The sequence below is a fragment of the Lepisma saccharinum genome, chromosome 1, assembly GCF_977018435.1.
Source record: "Lepisma saccharinum chromosome 1, izLepSacc3.1, whole genome shotgun sequence".
NCBI classification, from domain to species: Eukaryota; Metazoa; Arthropoda; class Insecta; order Zygentoma; family Lepismatidae; genus Lepisma; species Lepisma saccharinum.
The window spans coordinates 154,861,198-154,877,914 of NC_139229.1; the positions used below are offsets into that span (position 1 = coordinate 154,861,198).

The 16,717-nt window shown below is 36.7% G+C and overlaps 1 protein-coding gene across 1 annotated transcript in view; it reads left to right on the forward strand.

Annotated features, from left to right (window-relative positions):
• The first annotated feature begins 811 nt into the window (after positions 1–811).
• Positions 812–16,717, forward strand: part of LOC146002888 (DET1- and DDB1-associated protein 1) — a 29,182-nt gene continuing 13,276 nt past the window's right edge. The window contains exons 1-2 of the mRNA XM_083140953.1: positions 812–893; positions 9,219–9,357. Coding sequence (XP_082997079.1) covers positions 891–893; positions 9,219–9,357 — 142 coding nt within the window. The 5' untranslated portion in view covers positions 812–890. The remainder of the gene's footprint in view (positions 894–9,218; positions 9,358–16,717) is intronic.

Below are 16,717 nucleotides of genomic sequence, written 5' to 3' on the forward strand. Positions count from 1 at the left end.
AAGGAACGATCGATTATCATAACTCATTGATTATTGCATAACTGGTTTAACTCGTTAACTCGTGTGCGTTTAACGATCCCAATCATGACAATCCCAACATAAAACAAAATAAATTCCCTTTACCATCCGTTCCAGACAAAAAAGTTTGATTCGCACACTGGTCTCGCCACTGGTGTGGTGAGGCCTCCTAATCTCGAATCTGAAGTTAAAAGTTGTCGTAAACGTCTACAAATGGCAAAATAAGCTAAGAATAAGTCGTTAGTTTTCGGAATGGAAACCGTCTATTTCCGCGAAATTTTTTGTTTCACAAGGAAATATATATATTCCTGATACTACCACGACACCAAATTTTAACTATGTTTGCCTAACCTAACCGAAACTAACCTAACCACACGTCAATGGTTTGTGGGGCTAGCGTCAATGTTTCGCAATTTCTAGATCCTGATATACTACCACGACACCAAATTTTAACTATGTTTGCCTAACCTAACCACACGTCAATGGTTCGTGGGGCTAGCGTCAATGTTTCGCAATTATTTTGTAATTTCTAGACGTTTCCGACAAATTTTAACTTCAGATTCGTCATTAGCAGGCCTCAATTAGTAAGTATGTCAAATATGAAGAAAATCGGAGAGGGATCCGGTCATATTAAGTCATACCGCAACCTGTTTCAATAGGAAATCGAAAAGTAGTTGTTCAGAAATAATTTATTGATTTACATTCAATAAAATCGATAAGTGAGTAGTTTATCTTCATTTGTTTAACGTTTGTACTATCCTATCAAAACACAAAGTAAAAATAACATCATGATCCTCCAACAGTGATTCCGATGTTCTGTTGTTTTCAGCTTTCAATCATCTGTTCGTTGTGACGTTTCTCTATCGTCCATCATGGTAAGTACTGAAACTAACTCGATTTCTATTATTAATATTGATTTAAAATGTTTAATAAGATTGTATTTTCATTTTTTGCCATCAGTATATATAGCGTTACGTAATAAAAATATTACGATCTATGAGACAACATGTCCTCTCGAGCTACGAAAAAGTTGCAAAGGGTGGTTGTAATGCTAACTTCTGTGCTGCCTGGCTAACTGCTGATACTAGTTCGATTCAAATGACAATGTAAAACGAAATGAGTCAATAGAGGTAGAATTTTGAAGAGTAAGCCTTTTCCTAGGAAAGAAAGAAATAGCACACGTTGGAATTTGCATCTAATATGTCTCGAAAGTTATCGAATAATAGGGTCGAGGTGTGGCTTGGAAATGAGTCTAATGTGGTACCTATGCATATTCTCCGATATTTGAATTACTTGTTAAGTAATTGAAACATACAAGCTGTTAAGAACAAATAGCTGATTGCAATATATTATGAGCCAAATTTCCTGCATCAAAGATGAACCTAAAATAATAACTGACAGTAAATTCACACTTCTTTTTACATCGTGATCTGTTCTAGGACAACATTTAATATGCTCATACGCCCTTGTGTGTGTGTGTGTGTGTGTGTGTGTATATATATATATATATATATATATATATATAGGGTGTAGTTACATCCAGAAGAAGGAAGTCATTTTATTTCTGTAATGTATCAAAGTAAGGTGTATTGTTCCCTAAACGTTGTCCAATAATAATAATAAAAAACGTAACGGTACTATTATCGTATGGGTGAAACACCTACGAATCATATATTTCGGACTTCTTTACATTGCTAACGTGTTGCGGAACATTTCTTAAGGCGAAATAATGCATTTCTAACTAAGATAATGTTTATTTTCTCTATTTACAAGTACTTACTGTTACTTGTTTCGAATCTGTAACACATTATGGCCGTGATAGCATACTGGTTTAGGGGGCGTTCTGAGAGTGTTTTGTCGATTTATGCAGTGGTGCAACCTCGTTCACCGGAAAATATCTACTTTCGTGCCCCTATTTGAAATTTTGCTAATACGTCGCATTTACGTGTAGAACTTGTAAAATAACCTTGCGATTTACCACATTCATTGTCCATAAACAGCAATTCGGAACCATCTTCCTTTTGCAATTCGGAACCATCTTTCTTTCGCAATTCGTTAATGCTCTTCCTTGACGCACAACACTCTTGCAACCTTGAATATTGACGTCTGACGAGGAATGCCTACGTGGTTAGGTTAGGCCTGTTAGGTTAGGTCCCATTAGCATAAATACAAAGAAAAAATAATATTTTCGCTAAGAGACGCGTTACCTTTGTATTGCCTAACATGAAAAAGGTCTCTCCTGTGACGTCAGAACACAATGTTGCTACAGTGTTGTGCAATAAGTGACACCCATTCGGGTCGGAACCATCTTTCTTTCGTAATTCGTTAATTCTCTTCCTTTACGCACAACAATCTTGCAACCTTGAATATTGACGTCAGACGAGGAATGCCTACGTGGTTAGGTTAGGTTCCATTAGCATAAATACAAAGAAAAATTGTAAAAACAGCTCTCTCCTGTGACGTCCGAACACAATGTTGCTACAATGTTGTGCGATAAGTGACACCCATTCGGGAAAAATGGCTTGTTCCGAACTCGACAGGTGGTTCTAGTGAAAACACGGCGAGGCTGAAACACTGGCTACGGGGTTGCATCGTCTTAACACACGGAACATTGCACTCTCATGCAAAAAGCAAATGGCGGGAGCAGAAACAGCGTGTCGGACAGAGATTTTCGCAGAAATCAAACGCATTCACATTCAAATGGATCAAATCTACATTCAGGAACTTCCAAAACGCTCAAGAAAATGATTTCCGTAAGTACTTTCTCCTGTAAATTTCAAGGAAATTTGAAGGAATCCGTTTTACCCATACGATAATGTTATCAAGGTAACACTATCAAAGCCGGGAATCAGATTTCTTGAAATTTACAGGAGAAGGTACTTACGGAATTGAGTTTCTGTGTAATTTCGGAAGGTCGTAGAAGTGTTTTCTCGCATTTTTCAGTGTAAATGGCTGCTAATTCATGCATTTTTCTATAACAATGTTCATCCGATGCACGAAAGCTGTTGCTTGCATTCCCATCCATGTACTTCAACTGGATGTTGCGAGCATCTGATGACATAATCCCCGGTAAGTGTTTCCAAGCACACAGTTTTTTAATTATATTGCCCAACCTAAAGCAACCTAACCTTACCGTGATGGTTCGTGGGGCTATCGTGAATGGTTTTTGGGTCTATTTGTGGATGGTTATATGATCCAGAATGGTTTTTAGGGCTATGCGGGAATGGTTTTTTGGGGTTATTCGTGGATGGTCATACTATCCCGAATAATTTTTGGGGCTATGCGGGAATGGTTTTCGGGGTTATGCAAGAATTTTTCTGTTAAGAAGGTTGAAACACTGCTTTGCTGTTTGAAACACACTGCTAGTCAAGATTGCCCGCCATTTTTCGTGTTCAGGAAGCGAGAAAAGAACAAGCAATAATTAATCAATTGTTAAACAATCTTTCACAATGCAGAAGTACGAATGTCAACAATTGCAGAATAAACTAGTTACAGACAATTCCCGGCTTTGATAGTTTTACAAAAAAAAAGTTCAAGGACAAACGAAATGTTGAGGAACCATTAATTTTTTATTTGTCGTAATGGTATGATTACAGTAGTTGGATTGGAACTAATATTCAGTTGTAACGTATTTTCCCAAAAACAGATTTAGGTAGTGGTTATTAATGATTTTCGCAAATTTTGTAGGGGTGTTAGGAAGTCTTGGTAACAGTTCGTTATATCGGAGACACATTTCTTCATTTAGGCCTCCCCGATGGTGCAGTGGTAGCGTCGTCACCTTGTAATCAAGGGATCCCGGGTTCGATACCCGGTGGAAGCACAAGTGGTTCGCATCCCACTTTAAACTGTAGGTCCAGTCCCAATTAGCCTTACTGTGCATAAAATGGGCTTAAAACACCAAATCACTCACATTTCTTCATTTTTACAGAAGAAACTACTTACGGAAATTAGTTTCTCCAAGCTTTCCAACGTTCGTTGAGGTATTTTCTTTCATCGTGGAATATATTTGACCGGGAAATCATGTATTTTTCAAGAGAAATATCTCACAGACGCACAATTGGCATTGCTTTCGCTATGTGAACTGCATGCTGCATACGTTTGATGATGTAAACCCTTGTCAGTGTTTCCAACCCCTTTTCTTTTCACTATGATTGCCTAACCTAACCTGATCAGAAATGTTTTGTGGGGCTATAACTTGACCAGTTTAAAAACAAGACGCTGCAATCCATTGTTTGCGCACCTCACATCACATTTCCCCACTCCATTGTCTGTGGCGATGTATGTTTGCAGTGTTGCAATCTGGAGGGAGCGGAATTGTCTGAGAATTTTCAACGAAATTTGAATGTGAAAGGCATGAATTAATATCCTCTCACCTACGCTACCTATTGATCACGCTAAATTCTAAATACATTTTGATATCTTCTCTTTAAACCTTAAATGAACTAAGTTATATTAGGGATATTTCTTACCAGCATAAGAAATGTATGAAATAAAACGATAGAAAAATGAAAAATATATAAACGATAGAACTGAGCTCGCATTCTAAATGTTTTCCAGTTCTCCTTCTTCAGTTTCACTCTCCCACTCATCCGAGTCTGTGTCTACCGATGAATCTGTGTCCGTGTCTGAATCGGCTTCACCAAATCTAATTATCAGTTCATCTACACGCTCGTCCATAAGTTCATCTCTTTCAAAGTAAGAATCTTGCAGCCAGGAGAAAAGAGCATGAACATTACAATGCTTTAGAAAAGAACACAGGTTGTTGTTGTCAGATTGCCTTCTCGTAGTGATTGTTGTACGATAAACAAACGAACCACCACCCCACTCGATTAAAAAAAAAACAAAAGAAAACAGGCACTGCGCATTCAGAAAATGAAGTCATTCGCCCTGTAGTTTCTCTTCGTTATAAACCTTAACGCACGTGCGTAATATTACAGTTTACGATCGGCGCACAGCACGCATTTTCAAAGGCCGGATTAAATAAAATGAACCACTGATATAATAGGATCCTGCATGCACCGTCACGCTATCCAGTGAAAATCGTTTGTCATATTTGTTTTAGCTTAATTTTGCTGAGTTGGCACCACTGGTACTCTCAACGCCAGACCAGTGAGTAGAAGAGTGGTGGGGAGGATGATCTGCGCATATCGGGACTTGACTTGTCAGGCTATAACAGTCAGCTACCGTGCATAATGGTTCGTGGGGCTATCCGGGATTGATTCGTGGGGCTATCCATCAGCTACCCGTGCATAATCTAAAATTTTCGCATGTGACTAACACGATAGTAGGTATTTTTCAGTGAAGAATGTTGAAAACACTGGATAACCACAACGTGAGTCAAAATGTGCCTGCTATATTGTGTGTTACAGAAGCGAAGAAAGGAATAAAAAAATCACTGTATGTGAAAAATTGTGTTTGTTTTCGTGTAAAGAGCATAATGGCACCTTGAACTATGTTCCGCAATACACAATTGGTAAGTACGAAACATGTGAAACACAAAATATTCGATTTTAATGTGTCTCCGATATAACAAACTGTTACCGAAGTCTTTTTAGAACATTGCAAATGGTTGTGGAAGTAAATTTGAAGCTTTAAAAACTAATTAGCACAGTTAACAGTTTCACCAGAGTATTATTTAGGGTAAGGCAGGGTAATTTGATACACTGTCAGGGCTCTCACTGTTCTGCATTCGTCCGTAATTTACACCCAAATTTTAGTCTGTGATGCACAAAAAGTACTTGCTGCATGACGTGTGATGTATTTATTGGTCAATTGAGTACAAGGAATATGATATAGACATTTTACACAGGAGTGTGTGGGACATAAGGACGATACGGATTCCGTACTGCCGCGTATAACCTCAAGTGAACAAACATTACATTATCATTTACATATTACAGCTTTCACATTGTCTGAATTGGAAACATTTCGTTGTTTACAGATCGTTGGTTAGTCGGTTTTGTTCTTATTTTCCTGCGACAATTGTGAAGTTTTGGCGAGCATTCTCACACAAGGCTGCATGGGGGGAGAAGCGAAGCAGCTGGGGAGAAAAAACACACAGGATCTGTGCATGGGAGGATGGATGGTTTCGTCGTCCAATACCCAACCACCTAGCCGAAGCTGCCCTTGTTCTCCGGAGAACTGTGAACAATGAAGAATTGACAGAAGCAAGGACGTTAACATAAGATAGAAAATTATCAACTGTTGAAAAAAAAATCATTCTACATTCCATTTATGACATAAGTGTGGAGCAAAAACGTAATTTCCAATAAGGACAAAATAATATAACCAGTAATTAAAAAAATACACCCTTGTTTGATTTTTGTTATTTAGCGTAGCTTTCTTATGCTTTTGGCTAATCACGATCATGAGAATAAGTGTTGATAGTATAATGAAATTGATGATAGGACATTCACAAAGAACACCCATAACAAGGCCGGGATTTGAAAATGCGACCTCTGACTCTGTAATGCAGTATGATAGCCACGGAAGTCGGCCAGAGATTATTGTCACTTGAAAAGTTATTGCATACATGCGTTGTATTTTTTCTCTGTGTGTAGTGGAAAGTGCATTCGGATTACCATGATGTAGTCTACATCACTTAGATTTAAATACACATTTTGATTAGCATGTTTAAAAAAATTCATGTTGGACAGGAGACTTTTTCTGTGTTATTATGCTTATCAAACTGTATATTAACTAATTTTCCTCTCTCTTATGGTTAAATCTGTTAGAATTCTATTTCTTTTTCCATCTTTAAATACTTATTAAATTAATTATAATAGGTGCAAATGTGTAAAACATGATATTCGGTAAGTTGGCTGTTATGCGAAATTTGTCATTTAAACTCACATTACTAGTTGAGAAAATTTGTGATCTATCTGCCCTCCACTTTGGTTCAACACGAGCCACAACTGGTGTGAGACAGTGTTGGATTCTTAGAATTAGGGTCTCACTAAGCCTAACCTTAACAATGAAGGCATTCTGCACTTATGTGAGAAGGTGAAGGGTGTGACTTGACCAAAAAGTTGTTAGTTTCGTGCAATCAATTATGCCCTTCTTAGAAGAGTCTCGTTCACTTAATGATGGCTGTAGGCACTGGCGTACACAGAACTTTTCTTACGGAGGCGGCTGGAATTGTAATAAAGTTGGATATTATGTACCTACATTCTAAGGGAAGGGGGTGGAATATATAATAAAATATTTCATAATTACCAACCATAGTTTTAAAAGTTGTTCAAAGACAGAAGTGGTAATCAGTGGTAATTTTGAGAGAGTTTGCATTTTCCTGAGTTTTTACTGCCCTCACTTGAAAATTTGATTTTCTCAATTTTTGGGGGGGGGGGGTGGACTGTAGCCCAATTAGTTTCTCCCTGTATATATCGTTTTATTTCATGAGAAGCCAAAAATGTCAGAACTAAGTTCCGTTTTGAAATTCATTACGTGGAAACTAAGATAAAAGAATGAAGGATCACGAGAAAAGTAAGGCACACATCACACGTGACTCTTAAACCACAAACTATTGAGAAACTGATGAAAATTGAAATGGAACTGAATATAAAAAAATCGCAATTTTCCCAGAGCTATAAGGTACTGGTATATATGTAAGATGTAAGCTACTGGTATATATACACAGTGCCTTTTTTTTCTGGCGGTACCACATACTACAATACTTGGAATAGTTCTCAATGATGAACACAATAACGAACCAATATATTAACAATAGCACACCATCTAAGTGAAGAGTACCACTGCAACCTTTCTTCGCAGAAAAAAATACTATTAACATAAGCTGTATCAGCCAAGTGCATTGCAAAATTCAGAAGCTGGGTAAGTTGGCTAAACCAACTTATCGATGCAATTACCATAATTAAAAACATAGTAGTTTTATTTTTGTTAATTGTGAAGAACATTAGCCAATGTAAATATTAATGAACTGCATTAGAATATGTTTTGTGATAGTGTACAGAAGTAAAAACCGTTAAAATTGCTTTGAAAGCTACAAATGGAATTAATGGTGTGTAAATTATGCATTTATGTACATTTTTCTTTGATTATTATGCAACAGGAGTCCTGACTCACCAAAAATGTGATTTGGTGCACATATTGCAATATGGGAATCATATTGATTAAAAAATGTATTACCTTAGTGATTATTTTCGAGGCTAATTTTGACAGAGGACCATTTAGTTCCTATTATTAGGGATACCATGCTTTAGAGGTCAGCATACTGTTGCCAGTGTATTATTGCTACACCAAAAATATTTGAAGCCAGTTACGTGTATGAAAACTAGCAAAAAGAAAATCTCAGCCCAAGTTCCCAATTGTTAATTCTGAACTAATCATTGTACACAAGCAATTTTTACATGGTTAGATTTTTACTTACGTCTATAAACACATACTTCGGAATCTTAGTAATAATTGACTGCATGTATTCTGCAGAAAGATGTTTCTTTTCCATGTACTCCGATATAATTCTTTGTTTGCGAGCAGTCATTCATTTACTGTCATCTTGGATATCTACTTCACACATGTGGCGTGGCGTGTGAAGGAGTATTACATTCATAATTGCTTTTGTCAGGTTGAGGGGTTTTTATCATTAATGTCCATAAATGCTTCCAGTGGCTAATCACATAATATCAGAGTCTCAAGCACAAAAACCCCTTTGAGCCTTGCTCAAAAATCTGCCAGAATTTTGTACATGAGATGCCATAAACCAAGAATGGCTGCTCGCTGCAAGGTGCTTTTATGTAAGCTACTTTTCAAATAATCATTTCTCTGTTAAATAACACTTGGTGAAGCTTTTAACTGTGCTAATTAGTTTCTCCAGGCTTCAAACTTTCTTCCACAGTAGTTTCCAGTATTCTAAAATACTTCCTCATGCTCCTATAAAGCCTGCAAAAAATCGTTAATCATTACCAATGTCTTTCCCAAACCCTTTGAAAATGTCATTCCTAATTTTGATACAGATGGAAACTTTTGATCTTGTCCGACATACACCTAATGCTCAAAGAATGCATGATACATGACAACCCTGTATAAAGTATAAAATAATTATAATTCTTATCAAATTATTTGACTGGTTTAAACAATTGAAAAAATTGGTTTTCTCACTTAAATTGCTAAATGCCAAAATAATTTTTAAAAAATGTAATATGCAAAAACTTGTATTACAGTCCATTCTCATTTTCTTCTTACAGTCAGTGGCGGAGTTTCTGAAGGGTCTACCATCATACAATGAAAACAACTTTGCCAGATTTCATACTGATAATGCAAGTCGGACGTGTGTTAAACGCCCCTCGGTATATCTTCCAACTAAGGAATATCCTTCTGATCAAAGTGAGTATATTTTGTATTTCAAAATGTGTTTGAAATTATTTCCCTGTAGTTTACGGTTATTACAAGCATAAGAAAACAGTTTTTCATTGTGACGTTTCAGGAGAACACACAGACATTCATTAAATAATGAAAATGGTAACGTAGATCCAGTATGGAGTTTTCTTTTTCACAAATGGAGTAAGCCACCATCTTTAAAATTTAATGTAACAGAAAACATCAAGAGACTTTGTGAAAACAATGATGAATTTGCATTACCGGATGATATTTGGGATTCATAATTTTAAATAAAAAAATAATGTGATCAAATTTTTTTTATCTGAAATAGAAATAAAACAGACTGCTTCTTTTCACAGTTAAGTTGCTATATTACAACAGTGTAACATTGACAACATCCATTATATAATGGATTATTTTTGTTTAAAACATTGCTAACCATTGTTATAACTGTATCTTTAGTCAAAATGAAAATAAATGTCTGATGAAAGGAACGTGTGTTCTCCTGAAACGTCACAACGAAAAACTTGTTTTCTTATGCTTGTAATAACCGTAAACTACAGGAAAATAATTCTACAATGCAAGCAATGCGTACATACAAGAAAAACTATTAGTCTTTGAAAATACCAATCATAAGTTGCAAAATGTTTGGTTCAGTGCCTATCGTACTCTTCTCTTTTGCCACATTTGGCAACCACAGTTCTTATACCTACAAACATGATCAATACTTTGTTTTCTTGAACTTTTAATACATAATTGTATTTCTGTTTCTTGAATCAATTCCGAGGCTCACACTAACGTGCATTTCTGCATGATTTACACCAAGTTTCGGACTTCGATGTACAAAGATCATACTCTGCACATCATGTGATATCCTCTTTTTACTCTTGTCCAGAATTGTGCAGTCACCGAATTTAGTAGTACTGTCACTTAAAAGAATTAAGACTAAATACATGAAGTAATAGAATGTTTATCTTGTGGCATTTTGACCCATTTCTTTAATACAAAGCATAGATAGTTCGTTCTGTGGGGGGGGGGGGGGGGGGAGGTGGAGAAGCTATGCATTGGTTAGTTCTTGTGGCTTGTTGCAATTGTCAATATAAATATTAAGGATCTGATTACTCAGAGCATGAGGATTACAGCTTTGATCACCCTGATATTCAGCATCAAATGTAGGTAATTGGAAAAAAAAATTGAGTGTATTTTAGTGGTATATGATGATAACAAACAAATTAAACACCTACATAAATATTTTTCTTCGTGTACAGAAATAAAGACCAAGAAAAAATTATTTGAAAGGGAAGAAATGAAACTACATTATCCATTTAAATATCTCTATATGTTTTTGTTTGATAACAGTGCCATAAGAATTCTTACTCCACAAAATTTGATCTGATGTACAAAGGGTGATTCATAATTCCCTCCAGCATTTCTAATATTTATAATAGGGATGGGACGATATGAAATTTTGGCCGATACAGATAAAGTACCGATATAAAATTTACCGATAACCGATATTCTACCGATCCGATATAAAATTATAAATGGTCCGGGAAGAACCTGAAAGGTTCATTGACCTCCTTAAAAATGTGTGTTTCAAAGTGACTGCAATGCAAGAGAAATTGCGTATTTAGACATATACTTTTTAAAAAAGTAGGGTATGGAGATTATCCATAAAAATTACAACATAAATGGCAGAATTTTGCACTAAACTATCAGATATTTATCGATATATCAGATCGGTAAAATAATCGGTAATTTTACCGATAAACCGATATACCTATATCGGCCGATACCGATAGAGTACCGATTAATCGGTCCCATCCCTAATTTATAATACAGGAACTACAACCAGTGGTGTATGCTGTTTTCAAACCTGGGTTCTCTCTTCATATCATAATGCTCGGATGGGAGGCTCTTTTTCGTTCAATTTCTTGGATTTTGAAGTGATGTGACATACACATACCTTACAATTTACAAATAATTAAAAATAAAAATGTTAGTTTCATTAATATAGAAACAGTAAGGAAAAGATTTCAAGTATTTCATGGTTATTCATAAAATATAGAGGCCCATGTTGTGAAATATTTACATAGGCCTACGTGCGAGAATAAAATATATAATAAACTTCTTACCTTGCATATTTCATTTGAACAGAAATTCCATTCTTCTCTTACCGACCTCTGTGGTAAAATTATTATTAGTACAGTGTACTACGATGCCAGGCCTGGGCATGGGTATTTTTTGTAAATGTCCCTTCATAATTTCATTGTATCGTCATTCATCCTCATCATCATAATTAGCTAAAGTGGCAGAAAAGCGACACTAAATAACAAAACGGGATGCCAGAGGCCTGCATATCTTCATGATTTAAAGCTCTTCCTCACACAAAAGCAGAGTAAATTGTTTCGTCAATAGTTCGTTAATTATGTCACTCATTTTCATTCACTACACAACACAGACCAGATCATTCAAAACATATATAATTCAGTCACTCAATACAGTAAATAAAATCCGTGCAGAAAGGAACGTAATTCAATGTGATTTCCCAGTCTCGAAAGGGCCTGCCTGTCCTTTGTCATCCCCAGTCATAAATAAAGCTGTCGAGGGGTTCAAAACCGCATGTTTTCTTGTAAAGAAGGTCAGCCAGCAGCCTCTTGCTTCTGCAAGTGTTGATTGGGACAGTGTTGTTTTTGGCCCAGAGGAAATTTGTCACATGCCACCCTTTTACCATTTCTGTGATTTTCATTTTGTTTCAGATTTCCCTTTCCTGGGAAAAACCCCATACTGGTTAGCGAATTAGCATACCTGTAAAGTTTTATCTCCGTGGTAAAATGAAGACGTCCCTGTCCAGCGCTTGGGCTAAATCCACCACAAATACATCACGGTTCACCTCCAGGTGCTGGTCGGGGAAGAATTTAAAAGCAGAAGCCTGGTGATAGCTAAAGTAAAGGCATCCATTAACTATCGTTTTACCTGCATTCGTTATTTGAGAGTGAAACATCAGTCACATTTGCTAGGTGATTATTTTCTGTACTTAGTCTGGGCTTTGAAGATAGCCTAGCCTGCCTAGAATATACGCGCCTGTCTAAAACACATACACAAAGAGGTGCATATCAATTCATAAAGAATCTCTCGAAGTTTGCAGTCATAATAGGCTCTATCACAAAATTATAGATTGTGCCACTATGTGGCAGCACAACACAGTTAACACAAACATGTGTACTGGTGAACACAAAGCGTTCTGCATCTTAGAATTGTTGTAACAGTACAATGAAGATTTCGTGCGAAAGTTCGAACAGAACCACCTTCAGGCAAGTCATTCATGTGTGGTACGAATATAAGGAGACTATCTGCCTGTCCGATTGATCATGATATGTTGGGATGCGTGTGGCAGAAACTTGATTTCAGGATTGATGTCTTGTCTCGTCACATGTCTAGCACCTGTAAGGTATGTACCAAACTTGGATAGATTCTTTAGGTACTGATATGCATCTTTTGGCTGTATGTATTACAGTTCTTGTACTATAAATGTTTGAAACCCCTGAGGGAATTATGAATCACCCTATATTACACCATGTCACAGTGATCCAGATGCATGGAAAACCACCCATGTATAGGGACACAAATTTATGGTAAATAAAAACTGAGGAGAGCGGTAAATAAAATGTTAGATCAGCGGTATATACCAGCGGTGAAAAAAAAATTGCACACACTTTTTCATTATGAGAGGAAACAACATACAAAAGAGCTATAAATTGATAAACTACTTCATTTTTATATACTGTACACATGCACAAGTACTTAGCTGTCCAACCAAAAAGAAAACATCAACACAAAATCACTTCATTTCTAAATTGCATATCTCAAGTGATTTATTCATTGTATGTATTTAAAGGATATCCTTGCTGTCCAACAAATAAAATAATCACTACTGCACATACACAAACACATGTTAAAAATCAGATGATGATAAACAAAATTCATTCATGACTGAACACCAATGACACCATTGTTTCCCTTGATGTGCGGGAACAGACTAATCTTATCGCTGCTACAGCTAGCAAGTTCAATGAAACTGGAAGTTGAGTAGACATTCGGGGGAAGAAAGGAATGCAGCTTGACAGGGAACGAAGTTTTCGAACTGAGATTATGTGCATGGGAAATCCCAATTTGCAGCATCTTCCTGATGTGATCGAAGATAAAACGTTCTTCAGCTGCTAGTGGTAGGAAACTTTAGGCAAACGTTTCGTTACAAATCGACAGTTTGTGCGCACAACCTCGATTGCCGGTTTTTGCGTGTTTTCTACTTAATTTGATGATATTTCACGGTTATTTCGTGGAAAAGCACACATTTCGCATTACTTTGCAAATAAAACTCATGCATATTTCATGATTTGGCGCATCGCGCATCGTGAAAATTCAATGTCCCTACCCATGTAATTCGAGAATAAAAGATCTAGTCTATTGAAAACTACCTAATGTTACACAATAAGTGTTGCCTTCAGTCGGCTAGGAACTCTTGAAGTGTGGGGGTGATGTGATCTTTCTTAGTTTCTTATAGTAAGGACTTTTCTATGTAGTTAGTTTTATGTCTTTATAAACATTTCCTGGATGCCAATTGCAGTTTGAAACTTGGTTTTTGTAACTTTTAAGCTTTAATTTGAAGAATATACTTTTGAAATCAAGTGTTGAATTGTTAATGAACCGGAACTCAAGTTAATGCTAAATGCCTCAGATTTTTTCCATTTTGATAATTCTCATAGAGATATAAAACGACTGAAACAAGCTGAAGTTAAGATTAAACCATATTATATTAGCATGTTCTAGTTTCAGGGTCCAAAAATAGTTTTTGCCCATTCTTGTCATTTTTCATAAGAAGTCGTAAAATGTTATTGGATACATGACACATTTTTCACATCAAATTGCTTATGATATTTAACAGCTTGATCAAACTTGCAGTAAAACATATGTCCTTCATATAACCAGGTTCTGGAAGCGAAGATGAAGTGCTTTCCTGAAGCAATTGATGTAACTGAATCAGAGCCTCCCTGACAGCATAGTGGTAACGTAACCGCTGGTGCCTTTGGTTCCGTACCCGGTGGAGGCACATTGCACAGTGGTTCGGATCCCACTTTAAACTATATGTCCAAACCCTTTGAGCCTGTGTGTGCATAAAGTGGACTTGAAAAGTTACATGTGTGCATACATCTCATGGAACTGCATGGAAATCAAAGCATGGCATGTGAGTTGATAGGTAAATATACAGTTGACGAAGAAAGTAAAGCAGAAGATACAAGCCGAAGTGAAGAAGGAATTAGGCATCATTGTAGTTGCACCAAGCCAAAGGGGAAGTGGGACGTCGAAAGACAGAACTCCGAGAAAGTGGTGGATATAACGGGAATAGACAGAGACCTCCTCAAGAAATGTGCCATGATCGTGTAGGTATTATCTTATAGAATGGTCCTAGATGTTATGAAATTTGAGATGGGAACCAAGAGGAAAATTGAGCTGCACTTCTTGCTCTATCCTTTGTTCAACATGCCAGCTTCTGTTCGCAAGGTACTTGTGTATGGCCCAGCAATTATTTCAGCTGCTCTTCTACCAATAGGAGAAATGTCAGAAGAGCCTCAAGATGCCAGAAACAAGCATATAAAGCATTAACCGGAACACCATACTCGGATCAGTAATCCATCCTTGAATCCAGTCATATCTCCAAAGAGCAGTCTGAGACACTTCAAAACGATGTATTACACTTCCTTAAACATCCCCTCCAGTCACTGGCTGATGTTGAAACCAATTCAGATGGAAATTGTAAATACGTTGGACAACACATAAACACATAAGTGGTGGTTTACTGTGTTGTGAGTGCAATTGGCATTAGAATATCATAATATTGTCAAATATTATTCTCTTTCCCTAAAATGATATATTTTTAAAAATCTGCTTTCCAAGATCACAGACCAAAAATTGAATTTTGGCCAGGTTTTCCATGCATCTGGACTAATCTGGAGTCAAATGACTAAATTTCATTACCTTAAGTCTGAACACTGCAACTGTATAACTTCAATAGATAAAAAAAATTCTGTGGATCTATGAACAAAAAACTGTGGAGAAGGCTAATGAAGTGCTTTGTATGTGTAGCTCTATATGGTGCGGAAACATGGACACGGAGAACAAGTGGGAAAAAGTGACTGGAAGCTCTGGAAATGTGGTTATGGAACAGGTGAAATGGACAGAAAAAGTGAGAAATGAAAGAGTTGGGGAACATAATCATGAAGAGAAAAATAAATTGGTTGGGCCACTGGATGAGAAGAAACTGTATCATAAGGGATGCTATTGAAGGAATGGTCAAGGAAAAGAAAATCCTGGGAAGATGATGATTCCAAATAACTGACATCAAAATAAATGGGCCCTACACTGCCACAGAGTGAAGAGCTGAAGATCGAACAGCATGGAGGTTGCAAGGAAAGACCTGCCCTGGGCAGAAAACGATGAATTAATAAGTGTATAACTTTCCTATTTCCCCAACTTAATCACAACAGTGAGCAGGATGGCTGGCAATTAGATGAAATGTAGAGGAGGACAATCACAACAAAATCTGTATGGTATTATGAATTCCAACTCAGACTTGTGGCTTTGCAGCAATGATGTCATCTTCTCCATCAAGTGTAAGAGGTGGACTTTTGATCTCACCACACAAGGTCCCAGTCCAGGCATAAGTGGTTTTTTTTATGTGTCTGTTTATCGATTTTATCTAATCACAACTCGTCCTCTTTGCAATTATTCAAAAATTGCAGAAAAACTATGTTAAAAAATGAAAATAGTAATAGAGGTGCAACCAGTATTTTACTTTAGGAGTGAAGGGTGGAGTTTTGAAGTGTGATGTCACTGGACTTTTGAAATGTTGATCAAAATTTTTCACCTCTCAAGATAGCGACACTAAAGTGGAATATTATTTTTTGGTCACAGTTCCAATTCCACAATGATTTTCACAAAGTTGTGGAGAAAACTGGAAATGATTGTGGAAGTACGTTTGAAGTTCAGAGAAACTAATTTGTGCATTAGTGTGTGTCAAAGAATTTTACTTTGTGCAGAATTATAACACTAAAAGTTGGTTGTGCAAGTGGCCCTGCTCATAAGTCACCACTGTCTGGTGCTTTCTTTTTGCATGAAGACCTCTGTTCACATGTAGGAGATGAAGAAAATAATGAGGCAAAGAAACTAACCAAACAGTCCTAACCTACTGAAAATGTATAGTAATGCCGTAAACACCTGGAGTGTAACTATAATGCCAAGAGCACCAAACCTGATCTGCCTTTTCCATGTAGTACATCCAGGACTGCATTTTTCCAATGGAGTTGCC